The sequence below is a fragment of the Perca flavescens genome, chromosome 11 (assembly GCF_004354835.1).
Source record: "Perca flavescens isolate YP-PL-M2 chromosome 11, PFLA_1.0, whole genome shotgun sequence".
Lineage (NCBI taxonomy): Eukaryota > Metazoa > Chordata > Actinopteri > Perciformes > Percidae > Perca > Perca flavescens.
The window spans coordinates 36,825,428-36,840,380 of record NC_041341.1 but is presented as its reverse complement, the minus strand read 5'-3'; the positions used below and the strand labels follow the sequence as shown (position 1 = coordinate 36,840,380).

Below are 14,953 nucleotides of genomic sequence, written 5' to 3'. Positions count from 1 at the left end.
TAGGTCGGATTCTAACCCTGGGCCTCTGTGTTGAAGAATAAACCTCTTCATATGGGTGCGCACGCTCTTCCAACTGTGCCACCCGGGCGCCCACGATGCATGCTTTCTGAGTGAGAACTGTTGCCAGTGTTTCAGTCCAACAAGCTGATTTTGAGACATGTATGAAGTGTTTTGGTTTTTAAGTGAGTTTTGGAGGTGAGATTAACTGTTTGGCCAAGATGCTTGTTACATGTTGATAATGCAGACTGTATGAATATGTTTTGGAAAAGCAGTTTTAGTATTAAAACTTTAATTAGTAAAAAAAACAACAACTGTAATACAAAGAGTATGGATGTGAGTGTGTGGCCCTGAGTGAAGCCATGAACAGCAGCATGCTTAATGGCCTTCAGCTTCTGCTCAGCGTCATTAACATTCCAGCTGTGGAGATCTTGGCATGCATTAGGAAGCATGACAACACAGCTACACATCTCTCTTGTCTATAAAGGTGCAGAGATTCAAAACAACCCGAGATGCTTCAGATCATCTCCGACAGATCATTTCTCTTTTTCTCTGCTTGTCAGCGTAATGTTTGTTTTGGTTTCTTTTTTTTTCCTCGAGAGACGCTTTGCTGCTGACTTGGTAAAGAGGTAATTACACTGATCCCTCCCTAACATGCTATTTGCCCCGCAGGCAAACAAATCTGACTGCGCTCCCTAGCAGATCCTAATAGATGCATCATTTTGAGCAATTATCCTGCACATATTTTTACAAAAGACACGTGATGTGTTTTGATGGAGCCCTGCAGAAACATTACATGAATTCTAGCCGTTGGTAGGTGTTGGCACAGGCGGGCAATTAGTCGGGCAAGCCTTGCTGTTGCACAAAGTGTTGACACACTACCCTGGACATTATGGCACCTGTAAACCTACCTTGAGAAACACAAATATTGTGAGTGTTGCAGGGGGGAAATTGTTGTGATGTAACAGATTGCATGGCTGCACACGTGCATCAGGAACGCTGCCAGTTTCCCAACACAGATATCTGCACAAACACAGATACTGATGCCGTTCTTCCTGCACTGCATGCTGCGGCTCGACTTGCTCTCTTTTGGTTTTTCATTAGCAAAAGTTGTGGATAATACCTGGTAGTCGAGGTTGAGCATATACTAAAAGATGGAGTTAAAACACTGCTACTATTATAAGACCTAGACACAGTGTTCGAGACGGAGCCCTGATCGTTACTCAGTGGTGCATGAAGCCAAAAAAGTTCAACTTTCTCGTACAAAATGACCCGGATGATTGGCCCATAGAGCATAGATAGGCGTACCAGAGACCTCCGCCAGCCGAGCCGGCTATACTTGATGTTTAGCACTCCGATTTAATCGTGCGGCTCTTCTAGTCTTTCCAAATGTTATCGGACCGAATGGATCAAATTCTGATAGTGGAACGAGTCATTTCACGGGGGGTTGTGACAGTCCAAAAAAAAGTATCCACTGGTTTACAGATGCCTCTTTTGCCATGCAAGTCTATGGGAAAAAGTCAGAGCCCGGCGCACGTCCTGGGGGCCTGGGTACTATCCACAATAGTACTGGAACAAAAAAAGTGAGTCAAGTGGAGCAGGCCCATACCATGCAGTGGAAACACGACATAATACACAATTATCTGCATGCACACACAAAGACACGGTGTCAACAGACGCTGCAGCCAAAAAGGAATCAAGCAGGTATGTGAAGGTATGTATGCTGGCAGGCGCTATGCCATTGGAGAGGTTAATCATAGTTGTAATTACTGTTCTACGGCTCCAGCTTATGGGAGACACTCAGTCCTGACAGGCAGCCCAGAAAGAGATATTTTATGTTTCAACCAGTATGGAAGAAGACTGAAGTGTGTGTGTGTGTGTGTGTGTGTGTGTGTTGTAGTACACAACTATTTCAGCCCCACCTTCTTTTGTTTAGTCAGGAATCAGCCCAAAGCACCTTCCATCTGATAAAAATGACACTTTAAAGATACTGTAGGCCCAACCCATTTTCCATCAGCAGAAACACACAACGTCTCAACAACATGATGCAGAAAGGAATTTTAAAGTTACTGAATATTTAAGAAAACATTTTATTTTACATAATCTGTACAGATGACATTTATTTGACTAAATGATTCTTAGAAAGGAACTAAAAATAACTTTTTTATTAAATAGAAAACTTAAAACAAAAACAGAATTAAAGATGGAAAAAGTGTTGCTTATTGTACAAAACGGAATGAAAATAGAGCTAAGAAATGAAATCATATATCGTACCCTGATACAGTGGTAGGCCTATTGCAAATGATCAAAAACAGTATTGTACACAGTAACTCAATGGCCTTGCCATCTTAGTACAATAGCTAAAATCTTGGCCTCTTTGGTTCCATTAATTAGCTAAAATACATTTGAAACAAAATTCAATTTACTTCTATAAAAATAACTTTTCAATGGCAGTTTTTTGTCTCACTAATCCCGCAACTTTTCAGTGCAAACGTCACAACAATCATTCGCTTTGGAAAGGAAGCGAAAGATTACATTTCAAGTATTGATAAAGAGTCGAGGAGTGAAGCGAGAAAGAAGGAGAGAGAGAGAGAGAGGAGAGAGAAGAGAGAAAGATGGAAAGAGAATCCAGTCTAACAAAGCATGTTGAGTATGGGTATAGGTTACTATACATTGCATAGCTCATGTGGCACTTATTTAGCGATAGGACAGGACACTCAGTACTACGGGTGTAACGATACGTCGATCTGGATCGGCGTATTGATTCAGTGATCCACGATTCGATATTATCGATACATATCATCGGTAAGATGCCTTCTTATTTTGTATTCACACTTTATATTTGATCTTTTTATTAAAAAGAGTAGTTTGTTGTTCATTTAAATATCTCGAAGAGCTCAGTTATAAAGTTGTCAAATCATATGTAAGTTGCCTTTTTGTGTTAAATGGGCTCATGAATCCGTCTCAAATTGATTGCAGGGCCCAGAATTGAATTGAATCGTGATCGCATTGTGACAGACTTTCAGCCAAATATCGTATCGTTGTCCAAGGAATCGATTAAAAAACCTATGATTTACACCCCTACACAGTACCCCTTGGAAGGCATTTCTTTATACAAGTGCTATTCAGGGTGTGCATTTCAGTTTCTGCAAGTGCTGCACTGCACTGTGTGGCCCAAACTGGAGTCCACGTCCACAGGCCCACTTCTGCTGAGCCTCGGGGGGGGGAAGCAGTTCTCTCTCTCTGTCGCTCCCAGTGCACAAGTGAAGTGCACTTATGAGATCTATCTTCACCTGGTTGTCATGGTAGCAGGGCCTACAGCTCTCTTGACAGGCAGGAAGTTGAGGCCCGTAGTCAACAGCAAGAATGGCAAGAGCAGCAGCAGCAGCAGCTACATGGAGGACTTTCTTTCGCCTTTCTGTGGAGCGTTTATAATCCTGCAAGGCGTTAAGCGCTGACGGTCTGATTTCACCAGAGAGGACAGTCAGACTGTGTCTGTCGGCGTCGTAGGGAAGTGCTGGTGTTTCTGAATTGTATAAGCGGATGAATTGTCAGTGCTTTATAAAAAAAAAAAAAAGTCTGTCGTGTGCTTAAGTACTTAAGAGGGTTGGAGGAGCGGGGTGTTTGGGAGCGTTGGGGGCGAAGCCAATCGTGTCGGCGGCTGATCCTTGTCACTTTTCCTTAAGCGCTTGTTATCTTCATTCGAGAGATGATGAGCCATTATTTTTCGACTAGAAATGGCAAACTAGAGCAAAGTATCATTTGGTGATAATCGTTCCCTTCTTGTCCCATCGCTGAGCGGTCGTCGGCGCGGACAGCAAGCACTCAGTCACTCAGTCTGATAAATACACACACTCGCATGAACATGTGCAAACACACACGTAACACACATGGACACAACACTGGTACTTTTGCATTTGCGAGATGCACCAGACGCGCCAGTGTGCGTGCTGCTTGCACAAACAGTAGGTATAGATATATTGTATATGTGTACCGTACAATAACGTCCCGTTTGTATAAAAGGCCTTTCTGACTGTTCCATAGTCCAAAGATAATGAATGTTGGCGTGGACTCAAGCGCAGCCACACTCCTCCACGATCATGTTGGGCACATCCCTCTTTACGATGTTGTATTCATCGTCAAAGTAGAGCATGGACATAGTACTGAGCTTGGTGGGGATGCAGCAGGAGTTGACCGAGCCGGGGCTCATGCCTCTCATGCGGTACTGGTTAACTACTGCCGTGTGGAAGGATGAAGCCGAACCAGGCACGCCGGCCATGTAGGCCGGGCAGCTGCCCTCGCAGTAGTTGCCGTAATAACCAGCTGGCGCAATGATCCAGTCGTTCCAGCCAATAAGGCGGAAGTCTATGTAAAACTGCTGCCGGCAGCAAAGGCCCCCGCTGGTGCCGTCGCACTCGAGCCCTCGCTTGCGAATGCGGTGCTTTCCGTCCAACTGTCGCGCCCGCATCACCAGGAAGGGCCGGTGGGATGGGTCGCCTGGGTCCACTAGCACCGGAGCCACGCCAGCCGTCTCGCAACCCTCACAGTGGACCTCCAGGTCCTGACGCCGGCCGCCTTTCCCGAACACAGCCCGCAACGCCTCCGACAGGGGGAAAGTATGCCAGCCGCTGCGTTTCAGATCCACCCGCTTCTCCACCAGAGCCCAGCGGCCTGTTCCCCCTCCACCGCCCCCGCCTCCCGGCCCTCCCTCCGCACCGCCGCCAGCCGCAGCCTCCTGGTAATGGATCTTGACGGTCACCTTCCTCCGGAGGCCCTTCTCAGGGCCGGCTGGCAGCACGCGGAAGTAGAGCCACAGGTTGGCCTGGGACACGAACAGGTTCTGGTTGCCCTCGTTGGACACGTGGAAGTACAGGCCAGACTTGGATGTGTGCTCATCTGTTGGAGACAGGAAAAAACAGGAATTTTTTATTTGCCATCTTTACAACATGAACCATTCAATGTAAATGTAGAAAAACACAACGCATTGGTCATCTGAATAGATAGCATGATTTAAAACCAAACTAGACAGGCTAACAACCTTCATCTTCCTTTGTATAAAACATCACATGGCCAGTTTTCTATAACATTTCATGAGTTATTTTTTGGAATGAAAATGTACATGTCATGGATTCCTCTGAGTCATATTCTATGTATAAAAATAAAACCTTATAAATGCCCTGCTGTTTTAAAACAATTGACTTGGGGGGAGGAAAAAGGAGTTCATACTGTAAATACGGCGATTACTTTGGTTTCTCTGAATGTGTTTTTCTTTTTTACATGTAATTCATATGAAACTTTTGAACACTAATACTTAAAATGTACTGGTGATTTTGTATATTTACATTTTACCTGGTAAAACGGTTGGTATGTCCTCTGGGTGGGGTTTTTTTAATATAAGAAATTACAGGTTTCTACCACACCCAGATGATCTCTGGCAACACGTTACCCTAACCATACTTTCTGTAGGTCACGTGATGACAACTGAAACCATCTCCATGACTACTGAGCCAGCTTTATTTGCTGATGATCTAGTGTTGCACATAGTTGCCCACATAGAAAGGAGAAATCCTCCCAAAAGGGGCACCACTCTGTCTTTTAAGGACTGTTTTCCACTTGTTTTCTCTTTTTACCCTCAATCACTGTGTCAGATGACCTCTGCGGCAACTCCTGATAGGCCGGCTGTGACAGGCCAGTTCTGGGATCAGGCCCAGTTGGCCTCAAGTCCGGCTTTGTAAGTGTCGGGGCCAAAAAAAGAAAGAGAGAGGGAGAGGGACAGGGAGTAGAACAGAGAAGAGGAAGATGAAGGAAAGGAGGAAGCATGCAAGTGGAAAAGGTGGGAGGGTGGCGGACACGGCCAAGGCCCGCGGGGGGTTCATTGAGTTCGCTGTTAGAGCTCCCCCTGAACCCCACCCCCACCCTTCCCCACCCCTCCCCCCGTCCTTCCAGTGTGAGCACCCTGAGAGTGACAGCACAAAGCCCCCTGTGAGGCACTGGGAGACAGCCGTGCTGCAGCCCGCCTTTCAAACGCGTGGCTTTCCAGCAAAAAGCATGATGAGGCAAAAATAAAAGCCATTTACATGACACTGGCCACTTTCTACAGCAGCACAATGAAGAGATCCCGGGAGTCTAAAAGGTGGCGATGGGCTCTCCCTGGCACTGTTATTTTTTTCCTTTTCCTAAGCCTAATGATGTCTTCCAAATTACTCTGGGTAACATGAAAGGTTTCTATTTCAGGAGAATTTGGTACAATGTGCTCAAGCGGAGCGACGTCTTTGAAAGCGGCTAAATTACTTTGTTTGCCGACTGATTAGTGTGTGTCAGTGTCAACAGGTGGCCACCAAAGACGGGGGCCCCCCTTTTCAAGGGGCCTCACGCCTCTTCCTCCTGTAAACCGGGGCTTTACATTCACACAGGGACCTGTTGAGACCGGCTCTCCACTCTGTAGCATGTCAGCTGGGAGCTCAAACACTTCATACACACACGTTTGCACGCATCCACACACACACACACACACACACACACACACACACACACACACACACACACACACACACACACACACACACACACACACACAACCCCATGGTAAGCAATACATCAACTATCAGCCTTCTCAATACCAAAGCCTGTGGGTTAAGTATCAAGTGCACAGTGAGAACGTTTTGAAATCCATCTGAAGAGATTGATATAGAGGAATCAGCTGTGACTGCTGTAAAGGCCCCTCAGGGCTACAAGTAACTAACCTCACCTCATTCAGCACCGTGCATTCTTACTTGCCCTGACAGCTCTCAGCTTCGAAAAAAAGGAGGATCGCACAGCAGCGGGCACACAGTGACAGAGGCATAAACAGACAGGGAACGAAGCCCAACTATTAAACTGAGCTTGAATCTAACAACTCTGCTGTTGTTTGTTCAGACAAGTTGGTCGGGACTTTGTTTGTTTATAAGGTGATTGCTTCCCATTCAAGATATCTGCATTAGTCTTCAGGATCGGATCCCCAAATCATGTGCAGTTAAAAGTAGGGTTGGGTTAGGGTTTCAACAATTCTGATTACCGATTCTTCCTTTCGATTACGGTTCTTATCGATTCTTGATTCCAAATCTTTGAGGGGTAGAGTTGAAATGGGTCACGTGCTTATTTCACAGATAAGATAAAATGAATATGATTGAATGGTGATTTACAGTTGTACCGGGCTTTTTCAACGTAAAATAAAGCCACACTTTAGAGCGGCGATTACTGTGTACCATGGCTGCAACACAACAAGCGCCTGGAAGTACGAAGGCCTCTACGGAAACCAAAACTTGCATGGTAAATTTGGAACCAATGATCTGATTTGAAATCAAATTTCCCAAACGATTCCAATAAAAAACAATTGCATTAGTATAGTGATTTTTGAAACGATTCCATGTTGGAACCAGTTAACGATGCCAAATCCTAGTAAAAAGCTTCCGTGTGCAGAGCTGAGGGGTATAACTGGTGCAGGGGTGGCAGTTTAATGTATCAGGGACTCCAGAGATGCTCTTATAGCTGCTTACCATTTGTAGGACTTCAGCTAACTTTTAATTTCATTGTCAATTAATATGCCATTTATTTTATCCAATGAATCGATTCATTCAATGTCATAAAATAATGTAAAATGCCCATCACTATTTCCTAAAGGCCAGGACCATTACATTAAAAAAAAGAACGTGAGATGGTGAATCTCAAGGGGTTCATGCTCTGATTTAAATGTTTTAATAAATAAAAAAGAAATAATTTGCTTGTTCTGCTCCAAAACCTTAAGACATTAACTTTACATTCATATAAGACAAAGAAAAGCAGCAATCCTCACAAATGCTGGAACGAGTAAATGATGAGCATTCTTGCTGAAACAAATAACACGATTATTTGATTATTATTATTGATGATGATGATGATAATGATCACTTGTTTTCTAGCTTTAATTCATAGGCCTATTTGACAGCATTCTTATGAACCACACAGTTATGAAAAGGAGACTATTGGAAAGAAGCTATGAATACACTTTCACCCAGTTAACTGTAACATCACGGTGCTCTGTAGCCGGCTCACGGGCACCTTTTCTTGGCTAAATTGAACTGTTAACACAACTAAACTTAACTGTCATGTGACCGGTTGTCATGTGACTGGCAGGCGGTTGCCGTAATTTCGTAGGATATCATACGACTTGTTGTGCAAAGGTTTTCGTGCAATATCGTTACGATCCCGTTCATAAGAATGCATTGACTAATAAACCTTAAGTTGTCAGCTGTTTCCTAGGTAAAAGAAAAAAAAAAGAACTGTCAGCCTAGTCTACAGTGTATTTGAATGGTTAAATAAATGAAAACCTTCAGCACTTTACCCAGCTGCTACTTGGGGATTTGAAGCAATCACTGAGCAGCACACTGAGGATCACTCAGTAGACATGTTTTAGCCCCCCTCAGCATCACATACATGGTTGGATTTCTTGGCTTCCTTAGTACTGAGAGCACATAACAACATGCATACATGACTTATTTCCACTGAGCTCTTTCGAGAAACAAATTGTTCTTTTCATCCAGTGTTACAAACAATGTGGATCTGGCCCCGACACGCCTCACCTGACCCCGCACTGGAGAGGTGTGTAGTGTGTAGTGAGTAGTGAGTCTCAGCAGGCAGGACACCTGGGTGGGCTTGTGTGGGATGAAGAGCTGTTCCAGCGTGTCCCCACCTGCGCCACCAAGCCAGGGAAGAGGCCATGGAAGCAGGCAGGCAGCTCCAGACATCATTACTCAAAGCTGCTGTCGACAAGACCACACGCCGTTGAGGGACAGGGGCGCGGAGCATTCGCTAACATGAGCAGAGACGTGCGTGCACACAGCAGCCATCCCTCAGGCCCGAGTCTCAGCACTCCAGGAATTCCACACAGGGTGAGGGAGGGAGATGGGGAGGATGGAGAGGTGGGGTTGAGTCACTGGACTCATGGCGAGAGGTTAAAGACGTTGCGGCACTGACTCTGTTGTTGTTGAAGCTTTACTACAGGGTAGGGCTGGGCAATATATCAATATTATATCAATAGATGAGGCTTGATATCTTCTTCAATTTTAAATGCGGTAATATTGTGATATGACACAAGTGTTTTTTTCCTGGTTTTACAGGCTGCATTACAGTAAAGTGATGTACTATTCTGAACTTACCAGACTGTGCTGTTGTATTATTTACCTTTACCCACATATCATTATATCCACATACCTAACTGATGATTATTTATCTAAAATCTCATTGCGTAAACATTTTGTAAAAGCACTAATTGTCAAGCCTACAATATCAGTGCAATATGGACTTCAATGTTGAAGTATTTGGTCAAAAATATTGTGATTTCTGATTTTCTCCATATCGCCAAGCTCTACTAGAGGGGCATTTTTTAATAAGGTTGCATACATCACATATATAATTCCCAAGCAATCGTCCCACCATGAGACTCCTAATAAACATGATGATCTCTATCGGCGGTATGGAGAAATTGACTTTCATGCTGCGGCTTCAAAAGGAGAAAGGAGAAGAAGTCTGGGAAAAATGGGATTGCTACCAGACTCTTAATTCTATTCCACTCTATTTCTGTATGGCAATTTGTATCTGTATACATTTTGTTCTGTACCTTTGCTTATCCTATTGTCATATTTGCGCCTACTTATTGCCATGTCCTAGCTCTATTTTGTTGTATGTTTATTTATAATACAGTTTTTTTTTATTGCTAAACGACAGTGGGCACAACTGGAGTCACATGTGCAAAACTCTAACTCCAGTCTGCACAGCAGCAGTTCATGTGGACCAAACTCTAGTTCGTTTTTCATCGCTTGAACACAGTTTCCAGAACTCTACACACGTATCCCATGACTTTAACCACAACGTACACAACACTGTAGATTTACAGCACTTTGTTCAGATGCTAACACACTGCTGTCACAACTGTTAACCACACATTCAAAACAGAATAGATTTCAGTCTGGTGCCTATCAAACACTGCTGATTGCAATTTTAGCTGAAGCAAGTGTCTTGTTTTTGACTAGTTAGTGAACATATACGGTATTTATACAGAGAAAGCTCAGAAAGTCTTTTGTGTATACAAACACCAAATAAGAATGAAACAATTATACACTGTACCGTTTGAGAGAAACAGGTAAAAGAGCAAAGATACCAATATTTCCAGGTAAGATGTCTGAGGTTATGTACACAGCTATAAAAAAAGTGAAAAACACTATATCTTTATAATAGTAACACTGTGTTCTTACTGTTTTTCAGAAAGTAATGGCGGTGAAAGCAATAGAAACACCACATTCATTAGTATTTAGAGATGATGAAGACATCCAATGTGATGAAGAAAACTTGCCACATGATGCTGGAGAGAGGCAGGATTAGTCACACTATTTTATATGTATACAGCAGCAAGCATTTTTTTCCTTAAATAAACTATTGAGTAGTGTCAAGTCACTCAAATTGTTCAAACTGTAAAGATGAAAAAGTTTGTAATTTCTGTATTGGAGTTTGACGCTAGTGTTTTTACCCTCAGTGTGTTCTGAGTGACAGTGTGTGTTATCTCAGTGTGTGTGTGTGTGTGTGTGTGTGTGTGTTATCTCAGTGAGGATTGTGCATAGTGTTTGGCTGCACTGAGCCTGTTTTGCAGCTGATGTGAACTGTTTAGCTCAGGTGACTGTTGGTAGTGCAGACTGGAGTTTGAGTTTTGCACATGTGACTCCAGTTGTGCCCACTGTTGTTTAGCAATCGGAAAAAACTGTAATAAAAAAAGAATTCCCATGCTATACACAGGCAGCCAGGCCCATTGAGGACTGAAACACACACTTGTGGGTGAACGTGGAAAATGTCTGAACCAGGTCCAGGAGGGCCTTGACTGACAGCTCCTCATGAAAGATATGTGCCCCGAAGTAAACCTGCCAACCCCATCCTGTGGAGGAACCAGGCTGGAGTTAATGACCTCCCATAATGAAGTCTTAATTCCGTGTCTTGGACCACTCGCCGCGAGTTCACTGGGTCCGAACGGCTATAGTGAGCAATCAAGAGGCGCTGATCTAAACCTCTCCATCGACCCCTCTCTCTTTCGCCCTCCCTCCTTCCCTGCCTGTGTTCCCCGCTCCGCTCTCGTGGATACGGGACACCGAATCCCTCAGCGAGGACCCTGCGCTACTGCAACTGGAGATAAGGAGCCGGCTCCCTGGTGGACCAACACGCAGTTAACCCTGTGCTGAGGGGGAGGCAGAGGACCCAAGCTGACCTCACTGCTCCACACAGAACACAAGGCACGTAAACACCTATCCACTCTATTTACTGGATACTGTTGGCTGAACATATGCCAACCTCCCCCCCCCCACACACACACACACACCAACCCGCCTTGTCCAAAAGCTGTGACAACAATAATTCAACTCCCTCATGCTCCCCTGGCTTCAGAGCTTTCTGGAGACCTTGTCTCTGAGCCATGCCCCGGCTGGCAGCATCCGATCTGGGGGGGCGTGAGCCAGCTGGCCAGGATGCAGACGGGGTCTAGGGAGCAGGGACCCAAGCCAGCTCCATGGTACAATGCCACACAAAGGCTCAAAGGTGTGAGGAAGAATAGAACGAGAAAAAAAACAGAAGTAGAAGAAGGAGAAGAAGCAAAGGAGCCCAGCGAACCTTTTAGAACGACAAAAAGCATTCTTTACAACACTGCAATATATGGGCACACACACACATACACACACACACACACACACACACAATATAACCTGCCCCCCCATCCTCCCTTTGCCATCGCCAACACCATACCCCTCCACCCACACTACCCCAATCCAACCCCACAAACTCAAATGTCTCATGCATTATTCTGAGCAATTTCTTTTGTTTTGCCTGCTTTTTTTCCAGCTCAACGTTGACATGTTGGGTTCAGCATAGTGCTCTTATAATAATTGCCTGGCTTTTGTTCCCTTGTCATGAGGGTGATCAGATCATTCCCATTGGAAGGCGGGACCTATACCATTCAGGCTAATTGTACCGGCAGGGCCAATGGGAAAGACAGGATGGTGTGTGTGTGTGTGTGTGTGTGTGTATGTTTAAGATATCCTATTTCAGTGTCTTTAATTGTATGTTTTCTTCTTGGTAAACTAACAGTTTGTGTCAAAGACGTGGCTCTCACAGCGCTAACTGACAATTATTGGATTATGTCAAGCACATATGATTTTAGGTGTGTGTGTATGTGTGTGTGTGTGTGTGTGTGTGTGTGTGTGTGTGTGTGTGTGTGTGTGTGTGTATGAGAGAGAGAGAGAGAGAGAGAGAGAGAGAGAGAGAGAGAGAGAGAGAGAGAGAGAGAGAGGAAAGGGTGTTCTCTTTGGACTTGTGAGAATTAGTTAGATACACATTCTTAGAGGAAGGGATAAATGGCCAATTGAGGGACTTTGTCCGTGTTTAAAAGAGGGCTTTATACATTGGAGTATTGAGTGTGAGCACAGCTTTAGTGATGAAATTGGACTCAGAGGTTCTTTTTATCCCCTAGACAACACATGGAGGTAATTTAAGGACTCTCTTTTTAGTTTCATTTCTTTTTTAAATTTTATCAAGGCTAAAACAGGAGGATTTAACACCAACCACTGGCAGGAGGGAATAGTGATGTAATAAAATAAAAAAATAAAAAATGACCGCACTGGATCCACTTAGTTTATCACAAAAACAGCTGATATCCATATAATCTAGTATATCTCTGCTGTTTTGTCATATCAGCATGGTAAACTTTGCAGGGTGACATTTCATGTGTGAATGAGAGTGATATTATTAAGTTATGAACTCACCTGCACAGTGGACCTGTTACGTAAAGTCAAAAAGGTGCATGCATGGGTTCACGGAGAGGTCGATTTCGATGCAATGAATTATTGATAATTACCTGATTCTGCGAAGCTGATAATCTCCGAGTTCTCCGCCTGAACCTCGTTGTTGTACGCAGCCTGTCCGTCAAAACTGGGGATCTCCACCCGGCCGTCCTCGCGCACCTTCCCGGCGTGCAGCCTCCTCAGCGCCGTCACCATCGCAGCCTTCGGGATGGGATGGGTGATGTTGGGTCTGTCTCTCATCTGCAGCCGGTTCAGTATGTGCCTCTTCACCGCTTCCAAAAAGTCTATGTCCATGCGCTCCGACTGATCCGACGCCCTGAGGCCGCAGGACGCGCACGACTCCTGGGGCGAACTCTGAGTCTCTGTCCCGTCCACCGAGCTGCAGCGCACGGACAGAACGCACGCCACCAAACAGGACAAAGCCACACTGTAGATGCTCATTTTTTTTTTTTAAACTTAAGATTCCAGTCTAAATGCTATGGAAGAGAAGGGTGCATATGTATGTTACACACACACTCTGAGCTTAAAGCTGATTTTTAATTTACAATTCTGCAAGTTCCGGGAGAACATCCACTCGTGCTACAAAAATGAGACACCACAAGATATCCACAGAAGCCAGTGCAATCGTTGTATTCCCAAACATACAAGAGTGCTGCTGAAAATAGTGTGTGGGTCTAATGAACTCCAGTCACTGTGCCTTCAGGTTGGTTATTCAGCAATACGTCTTTTCTCTGCACACAGTAGAAGTTCATCTCCCTGATTGCCAGGCGCACTCGCAAGTTTGGAATCGTTGACGCGCTTCTGGCATACGGAATGTTCACTTCAGATGTGTAATCTACCAAAACAAACGGAGACAAGTACACCACCTCGCCGATAAGTCTAAATAAAAAAAGACTCGGTCTCCAAAAGCGTCCAGCCCGCTCTTTCCCATTCAAACAACATGCAGAAAGTCCACAGCTGCAGTCCCACAGAGAATAACAAAGCTCGCGGAGTCCCGTGTCTTTTTGTGTGTGTGTGTGTGTGTGTGTGTGTGTGTGTGTGTGTTTGTTTGTGTGCGCCTGGGTACTGGGTCCGTTGCGCGCAGCTCCGTGCGTCCTGCAAGAAGCTGTTGTTCACTGAGACCCTTTTCTCCCTTTGCAATCACGACAACAGGGGCTCCGCGCACCCAAAGTTTTTATACACCAGTGGAAACCACGTGGGGATTTCCACCAACTGGGCGCAGGGATTTGCAGACTACTACACTGATGGAACAAGGGTTTATTATGGTTACACGCCGGCCCACGACACGTTGCATAATTGCCCCCGCCCCCAAAACGTTATTTGACTTATAGAGTGAAACATGATGTAATCATCCAACTTTAGATCACAGTCCTGAAGGAACTGCTTTAGTCTGGCTACTGTGTGTGTGTGTGTGTGTGTGTGTGTGTGTGTGTGTGTGTGTGTGTGTGTGTGTGTGTCACTGGGATTGGTGAGGGGACAGTGTCCAGAATGATCTTAAAAATCAAATGTATATGTGCCATTCATACATGATCTAGAGACAGATATTAAAACCCATACAGGAACCCTTTCAGTCTCTTTAAAGCAGGCATGCATTCAGGTTTTGATTGGTTCTAATTATAGACATAACTATTTAAATGAAGTGTAAAAATACAATATTTCAAAGAGAAAATATAAATAGAACATTTGGAAAGAAAAAAATCTGGGTGAACAGATAAATAAAAGTTGGAAGTTGAGTCAGGTGAGGTCAGGTTCATGGCAGTTATAATGCTGATTAACTAATTAATAGCGCCATCTATCGATATACACCTGTCATTACACACTGCAACTAAGATAGGCTAGAGATAGAAGCCGGCCGAACAGACAGGTAGACAGACAGACTGACAATAAGATAGATGGATAGATAGATAGACAGACAGATAGATAAACAGACAGACAGGCAATAAGATAGACAGACACACAGACAGACAGACAGATAGATAGATAGAAATAGATAGATAGATAATTAGATAGATGATGGATGGATGGATGGATGGATTGATGGATGGATGGATAGACAGATGGATAGATAAATGGATGGATGATAGATAATTAAATATATATATATA

General features: G+C 44.3%; 1 protein-coding gene across 1 annotated transcript; it reads right to left on the bottom strand.

Annotated features, from left to right (window-relative positions):
* Positions 1–3,234: 3,234 nt before the first annotated feature.
* Positions 3,235–13,972, bottom strand: inhbb (inhibin subunit beta B). Its single transcript, XM_028591572.1, has 2 exons — positions 12,902–13,972; positions 3,235–4,893 (listed from the first exon to the last, which is right to left on the bottom strand). Exons 1-2 carry the CDS (start codon positions 13,287–13,289, stop codon positions 4,070–4,072), a joined length of 1,212 nt encoding a protein of 403 aa, XP_028447373.1. The 5' UTR covers positions 13,290–13,972; the 3' UTR covers positions 3,235–4,069.
* Between the last annotated feature and the right edge of the window lie 981 nt (positions 13,973–14,953).

Excerpts from the sequence above, each read along its gene's own strand:
- inhbb (XM_028591572.1), bottom strand. The coding sequence starts at position 13,289 with ATGAGCATCTACAGTGTGGCTTTGTCCTGTTTGGTGGCGTGCGTTCTG. Across the intron at positions 4,894-12,901 it reads TATCAGCTTCGCAGAATCAG|ATGAGCACACATCCAAGTCT; the intron begins GTAATTATCAAT and ends TGTCTCCAACAG.